The sequence below is a fragment of the Podarcis vaucheri genome, assembly GCF_965113315.1.
Source record: "Podarcis vaucheri genome assembly, chromosome: 15".
Lineage (NCBI taxonomy): Eukaryota > Metazoa > Chordata > Lepidosauria > Squamata > Lacertidae > Podarcis > Podarcis vaucheri.
The window spans coordinates 2143336-2158726 of NC_138753.1; the positions used below are offsets into that span (position 1 = coordinate 2143336).

Below are 15391 nucleotides of genomic sequence, written 5' to 3' on the forward strand. Positions count from 1 at the left end.
CCCCCTCCCTCCCTCTTGAAGCTTCCGCCTGCCACCTGCTAGCTGGGTCCCCTGCCAAGAGCCTTCCCCCCCACCCCTCTGCTTTAAACCTGCTCTCAGCTGGGGGCCTCTCAACTCCTCTGTTTACAAGCCTTTAATTTCCACCAGAAGAGCCGCAAAGCAGGGAGCAAATTGCAGAGAATCCTCCCCGGTGCCTTCCCTGAATTGCTAATCGAAAGATCCTGCCTGTTATTGTCGGGGAGCTGGGGGGAAAATTAAGAGAGGTGTGGAGGATGCAAGGTGTGTGGGAAGGTGGGGTTAAGGGCTTGCTGGCAGAGAGAGACAGCGAGCAGAAAAGTCAATGAAGATGAAAGCCTGCACAGGAAAGGAGGGCTACCAAGCAGGCACATGCACACACAGCGTTCAGAGTTCCTGCTGGGTCTGGGGCCCAGCTAGCCGAGCATCTTGTTCTGGATACTAGCCACAATGGCTGTGCTCTTGGAAGCAATATTTCCGCTGGGAATCTCAAGTGGGGAAGGCGCTGTTGTGCTCAGGTCTTGCTTTCTGGCTCCCCCCTGGGAAATCTAGCAGACCACAGGATGCCGGGCTAGATGGGGCCCCCTTTGGCCTCATCCAGCAGGACTCTTCTGATGTTTATGGGTGGCGCAGCAGAGTTACAGATCAAATCGAGGAAGCCCTGAGTTCAAATCCCTGCCCAGCCAGAGAGGGAGAGGGAGAGAGACTGTCCCCAGCTAACAACCTTATAGGGTTGTTGTGAAGGTAACACAGGGTAACTTGGGCTAGATGTGGCCTTAAAACAAAAAGCAGCATCACGATAGATGCTGGAGGCAAAGACCAAGAGAAGGCCTGTTGCCTCTCCTGCCCCACTTGTGGGCTTTCCAGGGCTAGCCACAGCTGGAACCCAGAATGCTGGATGACATGGAGCCTTGGCCTGAGGCAGCAGAACTCTTTCTATTCCTTCTGCCAGCTGTGCAATAGAGCTAGCTGAACTCAAATGACTGGTATCTGGGCTCCAGATGAACCCCATGGGGTGTGTGAACCCCACTGAGTAGAGCCACCCAGGGGTCCTGCCCTACATCACCGGAGGCCTCAAGGACCCTCTCTTGCAGGGCGGGAGAAAGCCACAGCGGAGCCGGCGCAAACTCCTCTCCAATTTCTATCCTTGGCTCCGTGGTGAAACATCAGTGTCGCCCGCCCATTTATTTAGTGACCCATGTTAAACGTCCAGTCAACTAATCCCCATTCTTCTCCGCGCCGAGTAATAAATAGCGGCATTAACGCGGGCTCTGCTCTTCGGAAATTGAAATTAATTAGGTTGATTCTCTCACTCGCTGGGTCTCTCTCTTTTCTTCCTCTCTCTTTCTGCCGTGTGATCATTACCATAATGAGATGAAAGCGTCTCCACTGCTTAATAACATTTTTTTCCTTAGGAGGAAAAAAAAAGTGAGCGGAGTCTCGTAATGGGAGAGGAGATGGTGAGGGAAGGAGAGGGCAGGGGGAGGGGGAGGGGGGGAGAAGGATGGAGGGCACAGTCCAGACTCTGATGCTAACGGCTCTCCAGACAACTTCTCAGTTCCTTAATTGCTCATCATTAGATGGCACTACCTGGATTTGCACCAAACAGCAGCAGCGGGGGGGGGGGTTGGGGTTGGGGGAGGGACACACACAGTCTGCCTTCTCTGGCCATTCTGCCCCAACAAAGTTGAGCAGTGAAATGAGATGCAGATTGGCGGGGAGAGGAAAGTTAGGTGAACCTCTGCAACACACAGGGACAAGGCAGTAGCACCCACAGAGACACAGCTGGCATCTTCCGCACAGGAGGGGACACTCTGCGATGGGACTCCTGGGGGTGGCGAGCTAAACTGGGGGTGGGGGCTCTCCTGGGGAAGGAGCAGAGAAACCTGCACATAGTTAAACTGTGGAACTCACTTGCAAAGGAGGCGGCGATGGCCACCAACTTAGACGACAGCTTTAAAAGAGGCTTAGACCATTTCGTGGAGGAGGTGAGGGCCATCGCAGGTTACTAGCCAGGATATCATAGAATCATAGAGTTGGAAGAGACCACAAGGGCCATCGAGTCCAACCCGCTGCCAAGCAGGAAACACCATCAGAGCACTCCTGACATATGGTTGTCAAGCCTCTGCTTAAAGACCTCCAAAGAAGGAGACTCCACCACACTCCTTGGCAGCAAATTCCACTGTCGAACAGCTCTTGCTGTCTTACTATGGCTCTGCTCTGCCTCCATGGCTGGGTGGGCAGCAATGCTTCTGACCACCAGATGCTAGAAACCACAGGGAGATCGCTCTGATGCTCAGCTCCTGTTTGAAGGTTTCCCACAGGCATCTGGCCGGCCACTGGAGGACAAGATACGCGACTAGGTGGGCCACTGGCCTGATCCAGCAGGTTCTTCTTCTGTTCTTGACGGTCAAATTAGCGCAATGCTGAATTCCACCCAATAATTAAAATTACACAGCACTGGGCGGGGGCGAATGGACCCAGGACTGGACTTCACGGGCTGCATTGTTGAGCTGTGCTCCCACCAACACACCCTGAGGCAGGTGCTACAAGGCACAGCTGCCAACTTTCCCCTTTTCTTGTGAGGAATCCTATTCGGAATAAGGGAACTTCCCTTTAAAAAAGGGAAACGTTGACAGCTATGCTACAAGGGGACGTCAGAAATTTGTTCCTGCAGAACCAGACTGAGCAGAAAGTCGACTGGGCTCTATCGGCAGATCAGCTGGGTGGAAGAGGCAATGTGGTGCGGTGGTTAGAATCCTGAACCAGGACCTGGGGGACCAGGGTTCAAATCTTCCCTTGGGCGTAAACCCCACTGGGTGACTTTGGGCCAGTCACTATCTCTCAGCCTCGCCTACTTCACAAGGTGGTTGTGAGATTAAAATGGGGAGGGGGAGAAGTGTGTACACCACCCTGCGCTCCTTGGAGAACAAACGAACAAAATGATCTGAAGTAGATGAGACATGGGTTTCTGACTCCCAGATTGCTTCACCATAGGTCCCTGGACACGTTCTCAGGTCAGATGATGATGCCACCTTGCTGAAGGTCTGGGCCCAGGCAGTGCCTGGAGGGGGGAGACCACCTTGGGACTCTCCCCCCCCCCCTGCACTGCATGCTGTTTTGAGTGTCATAGCGACGGATGTGAGAAGCATTCCAAAGCCACAGCAACAGCAGAAAGAGCCCCCCCACACCCAAAGCCCCTTCCCTAAAAAGCACCTGTTGGAATTCCTGATTTGTGCTAAGAATAGATCTGTACTTTGCACATGGAGCTTGCCACAGTCTGCGGCTGGGAAGGTGCAACAGGGAATTGGAACCGTTCTGCAATGGCCACCAGCACCAGTGAGCTGCTCTTCCACATCCAGCTGCAGTCGGCAGGCCTTGGGGATCTTACAAGGAAGAGCTCTTCCCACTCCTGCCCGGCAACTGGCTCAAGGCCCTCCCCACCACCCGCCTCTCACCTGCGCTGCTTCTTCTCCAGCTCATGGTTGCGGCCTTGCTGGCCTTCCAGGTGCAGCTTGGTGTCCTGCAGCTCAGCCGTCAGCCGCTGGCACTTCTTCTTCAGCGTCTGCAGGGCACGCTGGCTCTCCTCGCTGTCCGCTTGCAAGTCGGTCAGCTGTGAAGGGAAGAGGGCCGTCAGAGGACCTGGGAGAAAAGCCTGGCTGCTGGGTCAGGCCAATGGCCCGTCTAGTCCAGTGCCCCTTTCTCACAGTGGCCAACCAGGTGCCCCAAAGGGAAGTCCACAAGCAGGGACAAGGGAAGTTCCCCATCAGCTGGTATTCAGAGGTAGACTGTGCCTGGGCATGGAGGCTCTCCTTAAGAAGAGACTGGCTGCTGAGCCAGGCCAAAGAAGACCCACCTCGTCCAGTATCCTGTTTTCACGCTGGCTGATCAGATGGGCTGATCAGGTGCCCCTTATGGGATGCCAGCAAGCAGGACCCAGGCACAAGGGCTCTTTCCCACTCCGGCAGCTTCCATCAAGGGGTATCCATGCCTCCTATGCCCTTTTCAAATGTGTGAAGGGGTGTTATTGGGTTGTTGTTTTTATTTTGATTATGTATTTTGTGGTTTTATATTCTGATTTTATTCTGTGAACTGCCTCAAGACCTGCGGGTACAGGGCAGTATATGAATTAAAAATAAAATAAAATAAAATAAAATAAATAAATAAATAAATAAATAAATACATACATACATACATACATACATACATACATACATCCAACCATCCAACCATAGAGGCAGAGCATAGTCATTTGTGGGCTTGGGGGGTACCTGACGATTGGCCTAGTCCAAATTTCTGCCCCTCCCCACACAATCCCCCGACCCAAAAAACCCTCTCCATTCCAATCTCTCTCTCTCACTCACTCACTCACTCACTTTCTCTCTCACAAAAGATTTAATATGTGCCACGACCAGACAGCAAGTGGATCTCCCTGTGTGTTTACAGAGCAAACTGTTCCCAGGAGAATTAAGACAGCATCACGGGCCACATGACACAGGCCACTGCAATGGTCAGGCTGTTTCCTTCTTCCCTACGTGGTGCCCAAGTCTGGCCAGAAATCACCCCCCCATTTTAGGAGGAAAGAAGGGAAGGTTGTGGGACTCGTTGTGCAACGGCAACTAAGTTGCTACACTGTGCCAGCAGCCAACACAACATGCCCATAAAAGCAGAGGTGGCAAAGCAAAACAGTGGAGAGTGCTTTTAAAAACTTAAATGATACAGTCAACTGGATAAAGCACCTCGCAAGAGCACGCAACTCCAGCCAATTAGTCACGAGTTGTGGCCGAAAAGGGTGGGAAGAGCAAGGCATCCTGGGAAATTGAGAGAGAGGGATGTGCTTTGGCAGCACAGAGGAAAGGGCTGCCACCCGGTGCCCAGCGCCTCAAGGTGTGCTGAAGGGAGAGGGAGGAGGAGGAGAGGCCAGGTGACTGTGAAAGAGAGAGAAAACTGACCCGTCGCTCCAGCTGCCTCTTGCCCTGCTGCTCCACCTCCAGCTTGTCCTCAAACTCCTGCTGCAGGCGCTTCTTGGTGAAATCGATCTCGCGGACGGCACGCTCGTACTTCAGGCGCCACTCGCCACCTGCAAGGAGAAGGAGGCAGAGATGGAACAGAGGCTAGGCGGCCAAGGATGAGCTGGGAGAAAAGAACTCGTCCTTATCCCCGAGGCCACAGACACAGGTGACCACAGGTGTCACTTTGTGGAGCAAGAACTTGGTGGCAGATGGGTTGGGTTCAGAAATGAAAACGTAAGGACATAAGACGAGTCTGGCTGGATCAGGCCAATGGATCCTCTAGTCTAGTTCTCACAGTGGCCAACCACATGCCCCAAGGGGAAGCTCACCAGCAGGACCCAGGTGCAAGATCACTCTGTCCCCCTGCGATTCGCAGCAACTGACATTCAGAGGCATTATGCCTCTGATGGAGGTGACAGAACAGAGCCATCATGGCAAGTCACCACTGACAGCCTTGTCCTCTATTAATCTGTCAAATCTAAACACTTACGTTTCCAGACCAGCCTCTCCCAATCATGAGGACTAGTAACTTAACTTTAAACATAAGAGACCAAAGCTTGAGCTATCTGAAATCCGTCTGCTTTGCATAATTCATTCTACTGCCAAATAGAATTATGTATTTTGTGGTTTTATATTCCAATTTTATTCTGTGAACCGCCCTGAGACCTGCGGGTGTAGGGCCGTATATAGATTCAAAAGGAAGGAAGGAAGGAAGGAAGGAAGGAAGGAAGGAAGGAAGGAAGGAAGGAAGGAAGGAAGGAGTGGAGAATGGACAGAGAATGGGGGAGCTGGACACAGCCAAGACAAGGAGCAGGGACTGTGAATGTTTTTTAGGGTGGCCCACCTGAGTCATCGTCGTCCATCTCGCCGTTGAGCTCAGCGGCACGGATAAGACGGGCCTCCATCACCTCCATCTCCATGGAGTCCATCTGCTTCTTAAGAGCATCGTACTTGGCCTGGAAGGCGGAAGAGGCAAGTCACTTCAGAACACACAAGGGGCTGGCAAGGCCACTCCCCTGACCCCACTTCATCAGTGGGGCAGACCCTGCTGAGATGCTACTGTGCAGGAGGAGGCCAGGTGGCCAAAGGCAGGGCTGAGATCAGACGGGCCCCGAACATTATTATTGCATTATTCAACTGCCTTTTACATCCATGCTAAGGCAATTCACAAATGCTTATAATAAAAAAATAGCTAAAAATAGTTTTTAAAGGGGAACAAAGTGAACACCTTAAGGCAGAGAGACTCCCAGCTGAGAAAGCTTGTCGGAGCAAAAATGCCTGCAATGGTTTCTGGAGAGTTCAGACTGTGGGCGCCTGTCGTGTCTCAACATGGATCCTGTTCCCCAGAAGGGAGGCAGCCACACTGACAGCCCTGCTCTGCGTTACTGCAAAGTGGGCTTCAGATACTTTGGGGACACAAGGTGGGAGTTTGTAGCAGCTGGAGGCTGGCAGCTTCAGAAAGCAGGCAGAAGCCCAAGGCTGCTTTCTTGTGGGGATTTGTTTCCTATTTATTATTGCTATGTCTGCGTTCACCCAATGCAACCTCAGGGACCTCCCCTGTGCAGGGGTCAAACGCTCAAATCTCCCGTGCGCTCAGGAGCACCACTGCTTTCCAGAGGGAGGAGAAATGTCAAGCAGAACAAACCTAGAAGCAGCATCCAGAAGAAGGCTGACCTGGCCCCCCAGGGCTGATCTCTTTTGGGGGGGGCAAGCAAAGTCCTCTGTGTTTTATTTTGTTTATTGTAAAGCCATTTCTATGCTGCTTATGATGGCTCTTTTATTATTAAATTATCCCTTTGGGAAAGTACATTATTATCATCTCCGGAAACAATCTTTGGAAACTTCTGTCAAAGGGCAGGGAAACATGTGCTCAGAGAATTATCCCTATCATACCACTTTAAACGGTCATGGCTTCACCCAAAGAATTCTGGGAGCTGTAGTTTATTGAGGGTGCTGAGAGTTATTTTAAATGGTTTTTTTTTTTGTTTTGTTAGTTGTATGTTAGTGTTTTGCGGTTGTTGGGGTTTTTTTGTATTGTATTGCATTATTGTATGTTTTTTCTTTTTTGGTTTTTTGTAGTGTTGTGTTCAATTTGTTGGAAAACTAATAAATATTATTATAAAAGGGGAAAAAAGAGAGTTATTAGAACACCCTCCACTCCCTTCTCAGAGCTACAATTCCCAGGATGGCTTAACAACCAATCCTTCTTCATGGGGAACTCTGTGAAATGTAGTTCTGGGAAAGGGAACAGGGGGTCTCCTAACAACTCTCAGCAAACAAACTACAATTCCCCAAATTCTTTGAGGGGAAGCTAAGCCTGATATTGACTTAAATGCATGGTGTGAATGCGGCTTTAGTGCCACGCAGGAACCCAACTGATCTGGCACAGAAAGCTGAATGACAACCATGGAGTCTTTCTTTGGGGTGGCCAGGTTGGGTTGGGGCTGAGGAGCACTTGCTTACCTGCCCCACCCCCCACAAAGCGTCCTGGATTCTGCCCCACTTGGCTGACCTGCAGATCCTTCATGTCCTTCTCTGCTCGCAGCCGCTCTGCTGTCTCAGCGTCCAGGAGCTGGGAAGCAGATTCTCCCGTGTTCCTCTCGTCGGTCAGTTCTGAGCTCAGCTCCGAGATCTAGAGATGGGGGAAGTAAGTGGCAGGGATGGGATTTTGCACACTACTTTCACTAATATGTGCCCTTTTTATGGACACTTTACACTAGTCTATGCCTTTATGCACCTGCCCTGTGGAACGCCCTCCCACCTGATGTCAAAGAGAAAAACAACTACCAGACTTTTAGAAGACATCTGAAGGCAGCCCTGTTTAGGGAAGCTTTTAATGTTTAACAGACCACTGTATTTTAATACTTTGTTGGAAGCCTCCCAGAGTGGATGAGGAAACCCAGCCAGATGGGTGGGGTATAAATAATAATAATAATTATTATTATTATTATTATTATTATTATTATTATTATTATTATTATTATTTCTAGTGCACATTCCTTGGCTGGAGACCAACATTGGAAAATTTGGATTAGGGTAGGTTCACTTTGAAATGCAAAATTATTTGAATTTCTTCCCCTCTCCCCCCCCCCATCCCTGCTGGGGCGTGACCTGATCTAAAGTAGTTCACAACAGCAGCAGCAGCAGCAGTACCCCCATCACCACCACCCTACAAATACATGGTATAAACAAACCAACAAAGAAACGGCTCTCCGGCCGCCTGCCTGGGTTAAAGGTGTGTCTGCAAAGGCTGGATCCTGCTGCACTAAGTCCTGGGTTGCTGCGTGCAGCTCCTGACTTGGCTCTCAGGAGCCTGGATCCTCGTGCCCTACACCCTGCTTCCATGCAGCTCCTAGCACTCGCTTCGGGGGCTGGAACGGAAGGCTCACTTAAGAGGCGAGAGCTGGGGCATCCCGGGAACCACCTCACCTTGCTCTCCAGGCGGTCGCTGCTGAGTCGCAGTTCGTTCCTCTCCTTCTCCACCTTCTCCAGCCGGCTCTTCAGCTGCTGGATTTCCTCCTGTTCAGAAGGCAAAGGCAAGGTCAGGCCAAAGGCTGTCAAGCAGCAGCAGCAGCGACCAAGTCCCAAGAGTCCCTGCCTTGGGATTTGGAGCCACAGCGTTAGTCAAGAGAGAAAGACCTGCTTGGATCCAGGACTGTTATTGTGACCATCTTCAGAAGTATTGTTTGAATTTATACCCCACCTGCCCTCCCAACTAAGTCCAGGAAGGAAAACACACAAGCGACGGAACGATTAAAGTATATTTAAAATGTTTCCAATTCAGACACAGAACGGCAGGCAGAAGGACCTCCATTAAAAAGGATCAGGGAGCAGGTGGGGAAAAGACCTTTCCCTAAGACCCTGGGAAGCCTGTGTGTTTCATCCAAGGATAAAGACAGACCTGAGCAACAGGCCACTTGTTTTTTTAATCTCCAGACAGGGAAATGAGCCGCTGTGCGTTTCTCCCTCCCAAAAGGCCTCGAGGCAACCTGAAACCTGCCCTGCACCATCTAAGCCTCATCTGAGTATCTGCTGCCTCCTCCCTCAAGGCTCTTACAAGACGCAGGCTGGTGGCTTCACCACCAGACAACTTCCTTCCTCACCCGGCTCCTTTGATTTGTTTACTAACTAGCCTGGGATTAAGAGTTCTGGAGGAGGAGTCAGAAGCTTGCACACTATTTGGTGATGTTTCAGCTCATAGGTAGGCAAACTAAGGCCCAGGGGCCAGATGTGGCCCAATCGCCTTCTAAATACGGCCCGTGGATGGTCCGGGAATCAGCATGTTTTTACATGAGTAGAATGTGTCCTTTTATTTAAAATGCATCTCTGGGTTATTTGTGAGGCATAGGAATTTGTTCATTTCCCCCCCCAAAAATCTAGTCTGGCCCCCCACAAGGTCTGAGGGACAGCAGCCGGCCCCCTGCTGAAAAAAATTGCTGACCCCTGTTTTAGCTGCTCTAATGTGGAGTTGGAAAAAGAAGTCCCTGCTGCAATGACCCTCCAGTTAAACACCTGGCAAGTAGGGAAGACCTCAGATGCTTTTGGTGCTCTTTTGGCAGGCAAGGTAATTGCTACTAAACAGGTCAGGGTTGGGGAACCTCCAAGCCTCTGAATTTGGCCCAAGAGGTCATTCCGGGCACACCCACCTGTCAGTCACTTGATGTCACAGGATGTCAGGTGCAGAGAACCATTCTCCCTGACCGTAGTGCTACGTGCCAAGATTAGAGGTAAGGGGGTTTCTTCTCTCCAATCTCGGCGTTGTCGCCAACTGAGCTCTACTCAGAGTAGACCCACTGCAAATAATGAGCTTTAGCTGTGTCTATTACCTTCAGGTCTACTCCGAGCAGGACTGGCATTAGACGCAACACTTGGAGCTAAACAACACAGGGCTAAGATTGGAGATTAACCTCTGTTTCCTTTGATGGTAAAAGGCAGCGGCAGCAGGAGAAGCTTATCAGTGATCTCAGTGCTGGACAGCGCCAAGATGAGAGATAAGCCTGGGCTCGCTCCCAGGCTTGAAATTTGAATCAGCGGGCATCATGCGATGCCAAGTGACCAACAGGCGGGTGGCCCCACCCACCTGCTAAAAAATGGCCCGAGGGCAGACTAAAAATGCTTGTCCACCCCTGATGTCGGCAAAAGCAAGTCTTGCATGTAGACACAATGCCAGATGATAAACCCCTCGGAGGCAAGGGGGGAAATAAATGTAATAACAATTAACAGCCCTCCCTGAAAGCTTGGAGAGCTTCTGCCAGTCAGTGTAGGCAACACTAAGCCAGGTGGACCAATGACCTGACTCAGCATAAGGCTGCCCCCATCCCAGCTTTCCCCATCCAGCCCAGAGACCGTACGCACATCTTTGCCCCTGATCTGGTCCTCTGTGAGCTGAACTTCGATGAGAGGCCTGACGGTGGTGAAGAGTTTCCACCAGGGCCAGTTCTTCACCCCTTTGTTCTTCTTGATGTTCTTCTGCACACAGCGGATGGCCAGGTCTTGGATCTGCATCATTTGGGGGGGGGGGGAGAAGAAGAGGAGAAAGAGGAGGACACCGGGTCAAGAAAACCCTCCTGGAAACAGCAGCGAAAGCCCCCCCCACACACACACACTTCCCCAATGGGAGGCCTTGGCCTGAGGGTCAGTGTGGTGCAATGGTTAGAGCATCAGACTAGGACCTGGGAGACCAGGGTTCAAATCCCCACTTGGCCACTGGGTGTGACCTTGGGCCACTTCCTGCCTCTCTCAACCTCGCCCACCTCGCAGGGCTGTTGTGGGGTTTAAAGGGGGGGGTAGGGAGAACTGCCTATGCCACCTGGAGCTCCTTGGAGAAAGAGGTGGGATACAAAATGCAATAAAATACAAAACAAATTGAAAGCCTAAGGCGAGGGTGCATGTGGGGGTGTTCCTGAACTCTTCTGCAAGACTACACGTCGGGGAGAGAGGAGAATCTGCAGGCAAGAAAGGGAGTTACGCTTTCCCATCTTAAAATTAGTCATCATTCCGTCTCCTTTATTACCGTTTCCCGCTGGCAAAGCAGCCACCCCCCCAACCCCGGCCATAAAGCCTAATCTTGCCGAAAACATTGGGCCCGCTTGGCCGTCTCGTTTATGCACTCGGTAATAAGCGGAGGAGCTGACACAGCTCTTTAATCTGCACGCTAACGGCCTCTGCCCGCCCTGCCGCTGCAAAGAGCTCCCCCGCCCACCCCCAAGCAAAACAGGGAAGCTCGGTCGTGGAGCTGCTTGCTTTGCGGGCAGAAGGACCCTGGTTCAACCCTGGGGGGAAGAAAGACTCTCTGCCTGAAACTCTGGCAAGCTGCTGCCAGTCAGTGTAGGCAACACTGAGCTAGATGAAGCTGGCTGCAAGATTATGGCAACTTCGCATTTAAATCAGCTCTTTATTCAGAACCATGAGGACTGGAATCTTTCTTCCTTTTTAAGGGGAAGGGCTGCAGCCAAGTGGTAGAGCTATCTGCTCTGCATGCAGAAGGCCCCGGGTGCAATTCCTGGCAGCATATTCTGGGAAGGGGGCGAGGCTAGGAACCTCCTTCCTGCATGAAAGTCCAGACAGCCACTGCTGCCAGTCAGTGGAGGCAATCCTGAACTGGATGAACACATGCGTGTGATTCAGCATAAGGAAGTTTCTGATGTTCCTACGCTCCACACCATCCCAACCCGACGGAGAGAGACAAACTTGCCCCTCTGTTCTAGAGCCCCTGCAGGATTCCTTCCCCACGCCCAGGACTCCCTTCCCATGCCTGGAAGAAGGTGAACTTGCCCTCCTCATCTTCTCCTAGGGATGGAGGGGACCCTCACAGCCGCCCCCTAATGTCATGAGAGACCTCTCCCCCCACAAACATACACACACAGATATAAAAAGGCACGTGTGCACCCATACAGAGAGAGGGAAAGAAAAAGAGAGAGAGCGAGAGACTCCGTACCTGCTAGAGGATTAAAGATCCCTCTTCCCTAAACTTGGGGAGTTCCCAGCTGTGCTCTGTGCAGAGCTTGCAATCCTGGGCCTCTGCCCAGTGCCTGTGGGAGGCACAGCTGCCCATTTTAGGCCAAGCAAGGAGGCCGCCAGCAGGAGACGTAAACGCAAGAGGGGTGGCAAGAGCAGGATGGGGGGGAGTGTGTGTGTGTGTGTGTGTGTGTGTGTGTGTGTGTGTGTGTAAGAGAGAGAGACAGAGACATGGAGGCAGGCTGACACTAATTCCCCTTCCTCCCCCCCCTTCCTGGACTTCTAAGGGCTCCCCCTGCCCCCACCCCCAGAATACCTTTCTCTTCTTGAAGTGCTGGCGTGCAAGGAAGCCCCGACAGGCTGCCTGGAAAAGCGTGATGTTTCTGCTCATCTGCTTATCCCGCTGCTCCTCCAGCTTGGGCAGTGTCCCTGCCCGGAAAAACACCTTTTCGAGGGGGGTGGGGGAGAAGATGGAGGGAGAAAGGGGGAAGGTTAATTCAAAGCACTCTATTCAAAACCATGAGGCCTAGAATCTTTATTTGTAGGGGAAGAGCTGCAGCAATAGTAGAGCTACCTGCTTGGCCCGCAGAAGGTCCCAGGTTCAAGTCCCAGTGGCATCTCCAGGTCGGGCTGCAAGAGATCACTGCCTGGAATGCCAGAAAGCCACTGCTGCCAGTCTGGGCAGACAATGCTGAGCTAGGTGGGCTGCTGGCCAAAGGGGGCCCATCTGGTCCATGATCCTGTGCTCACAGTGGCCAACCAGGCACCCTTAATGAGAAACTCAGAAGCAGGAGCTAAGCACAACAGCACTCTCCATGGGCAAAGAACTTACATTATTGGGTTGTTATTGTGTTTGCATTGCCTAAACACCAGGCTCTGGGTTAGGGTAGGGTATTTAATTACATAGCGATATGTTGTTGTTATACAGTGGTACCTCGGGTTGTGAACGGGATCCGTTCTGGAGGCCTGATCGCAACATGAAAAGAGCGCAACCCGCAGTGGTGCGCCTGCACACGTGTGGGTTGCAATTTGCCACTTCTGCGCATGCTGCGACGTCATTTTGCGCGTCTGCACATGCGCAGTGGCGAAACCCGGAAATAAACCTTTCAGCGGAGTACTTCCGGGTCGCCGCAGGACATAACCTGAAAGAACGTAACATGAAGCAGACATAACATGAGGTATGACTGTATATTGAAAGAATTCAACAAATGATTTAAAAAAACAACAACAGGAGGGCAGAGGAGAACACTTCTCCCCTCCTGTGGCTCCCAGTGACCAGTATTGAGTATTCAGAGGCATCACTGCCTCTGACCATGGAGGCAGAGTGTGGCCACGGACCCTGCAAGTTCTGTGGAGGGGGATCTGGGAGCTAACTGCCCAGTGAGCTGCTGCCCAGCTTCTGCTCTGAGCAGCACCAGAGGCTAATTTCACTTTGGAGCTTTCGAAAGGGGGTGGGGAAGGAAGGCAGGGAAGTACGTGCCCAGCTCAGCCAAGCCTGCCCTCCGCTCACTTTGAATCCACAGGCTCCCGGAGCGTGCTGAATTGTTGTGACAAACCCTCGCTTCCTCCTCCCCTCCCACGCCGGGCAAGTCTGTCCCCTCGCATTAGCCAGCGGTGAGGCAGCTGGCAGTGGCACGGCTCTGACCGAGTTACAGGAGGAAGAGAGGCCCCTCTCCGATGAACCAAAAGCAGGCCAGAAACTGGCGCTGCAGCAGCTGCGTCCTCTGCCCTGTGACACTGGTGGCTCCTGTCCAGTGAGGTACCCAGCCCCACACACACACACACACACACACACACACACACACCTCAGTCCTAAGGGCAAGTCATGCCAGTCTGTGCATATTCTAGAAGGGGGGAAGGGGGGAAGCCAGAGAATGAAGCTCCCAACCATCTGCATTTCTGTTTGCAAAAAAGATAAACGTTTCTAGGCCCAGTCATTTATTTATTTATTACCCGCCCTTCACTGTAAGGTCCTGGGGTTTTTTACAGCATGAAAAACAACACTGAAAACAATTTACAGCAACTTGCAACCATACAAACAAGGTGAGTCCTAAAAACATTCACCTCGTGTGTCAAATGCCAGGGGAAAGAGGGGCGTACTCAGGATTTGCCAAAAGCTGTATAAGGAAGGTGCCAGATGCAACTCTGTGAGGAGGGCGCTCCACAGCTTAGGGGCTGCCACAGAGAAGGCCCTCTCTGCCTGGGCCACCAGCACCCAAGCTTCTGAGGGCAAAGGCACTGCCAAATGCTTGCTGCAGTTTGGACAAGCTGAAGCTTACGAGTCATCTTCCAGGGCAGCCCCACATAGAGTATGTTGCAGTAGTCTAGCCTGGAAGTCACCAGGACATGAGGTAGGCTGACAAAGTCATGCTCCAGCACACCGAGGGGCCTGATGAGGGCCCCCCCCCAAGTCCTTTCGACTCAGCCTTTAAGGCTTGTTCCAGACAAGCCAAGTTCACCTGCCCTACACTTCTCTGCAGGCTCTGAGCATCAACTGATTCTAGGGCCTTGCAAAGAAGTGTGCCTTTGCCCACACAATCAGATTTCTCCAGACACCCCTTCCCAACCCTCCCACCTGGAGGGGACACAGCCCACCGTTCACAGCCTGGCCACAGACCCTTCCCCAGCCCCCCTCCCTCCCCCCCGAGTGAGGAGAGAGACCCCTCCCTGAAGGCACACAGGTTGGTCTTACCCGGCTCAGGCCCATGTGGAAGCTGCTCTTCTCCAGTTCCAGCGACTCCAGGAGCTCCTCCACAGCCTAGGAAGGGGGGGGGGGAGAGAAAGGCGCATCAAGCACCAGCAACCACATTAGCAGAGGGCATGCTGGGAAGTGCAGCCAATAACTGGAGACCAGCTGCAGAGTGCCAGCTTTCCATGCAGCTCAAGGGCAGCTCCAGGTGTGGCTGGCAGAGGCTGCTAATCGAAACCCAGTGGAGCCCTCTGCCAGTGTAGACAACACTGGTCTGGATAGCCTAACAGTCTGGTTTTATAGAAGACAGTTTTCTGTTTTGGTTTGGTTCTTGTTTCCATTATGTATTTTGTGTTTTTATATTCTATTTTTATTTTGTGAACTGCCCTGAGATCTACGGATGAAGGGCGGTATACAAATTTCATTAAAAATAATAATTTTGTAAAAATTGTATGTTGCTTTTGTTAAAAAAGCAACAACCGATTAAACGGGCAATTTTTTTTGGTTATAATATACAGACAGAGCAGTGGGAACATATGTGGACTAAGAGGTTTAAATTTACATTGGGTTATGATCTTAAAGGGAACTTCATAAAATGTTGTACTCCTGGGAATCTATTTAGAATGTATATTGGTGTTTCAAGTGTTTGCTGGAAGGCAGCTTCCGATGTAGACAGGCCGCACAGGACCCTGTTAGTGCCCAAAGAGTTCTGGGCCCG

General features: G+C 51.7%; 1 protein-coding gene across 14 annotated transcripts in view; it reads right to left on the reverse strand.

Moving 5' to 3' along the window:
* Positions 1 to 15391, reverse strand: part of MYO18A (myosin XVIIIA) — a 141826-nt gene that overhangs the window by 35328 nt on the left and 91107 nt on the right. For all 14 annotated transcript variants that reach the window (XM_082201635.1, XM_082201634.1, XM_082201632.1 and 11 more), the window contains 8 exons: positions 14677 to 14742; positions 12301 to 12429; positions 10383 to 10526; positions 8457 to 8546; positions 7540 to 7659; positions 5872 to 5983; positions 4968 to 5095; positions 3474 to 3628 (listed from right to left, as the gene is read on the reverse strand). In XM_082201635.1, coding sequence (XP_082057761.1) covers positions 3474 to 3628; positions 4968 to 5095; positions 5872 to 5983; positions 7540 to 7659; positions 8457 to 8546; positions 10383 to 10526; positions 12301 to 12429; positions 14677 to 14742 — 944 coding nt within the window. The remainder of the gene's footprint in view (positions 1 to 3473; positions 3629 to 4967; positions 5096 to 5871; positions 5984 to 7539; positions 7660 to 8456; positions 8547 to 10382; positions 10527 to 12300; positions 12430 to 14676; positions 14743 to 15391) is intronic.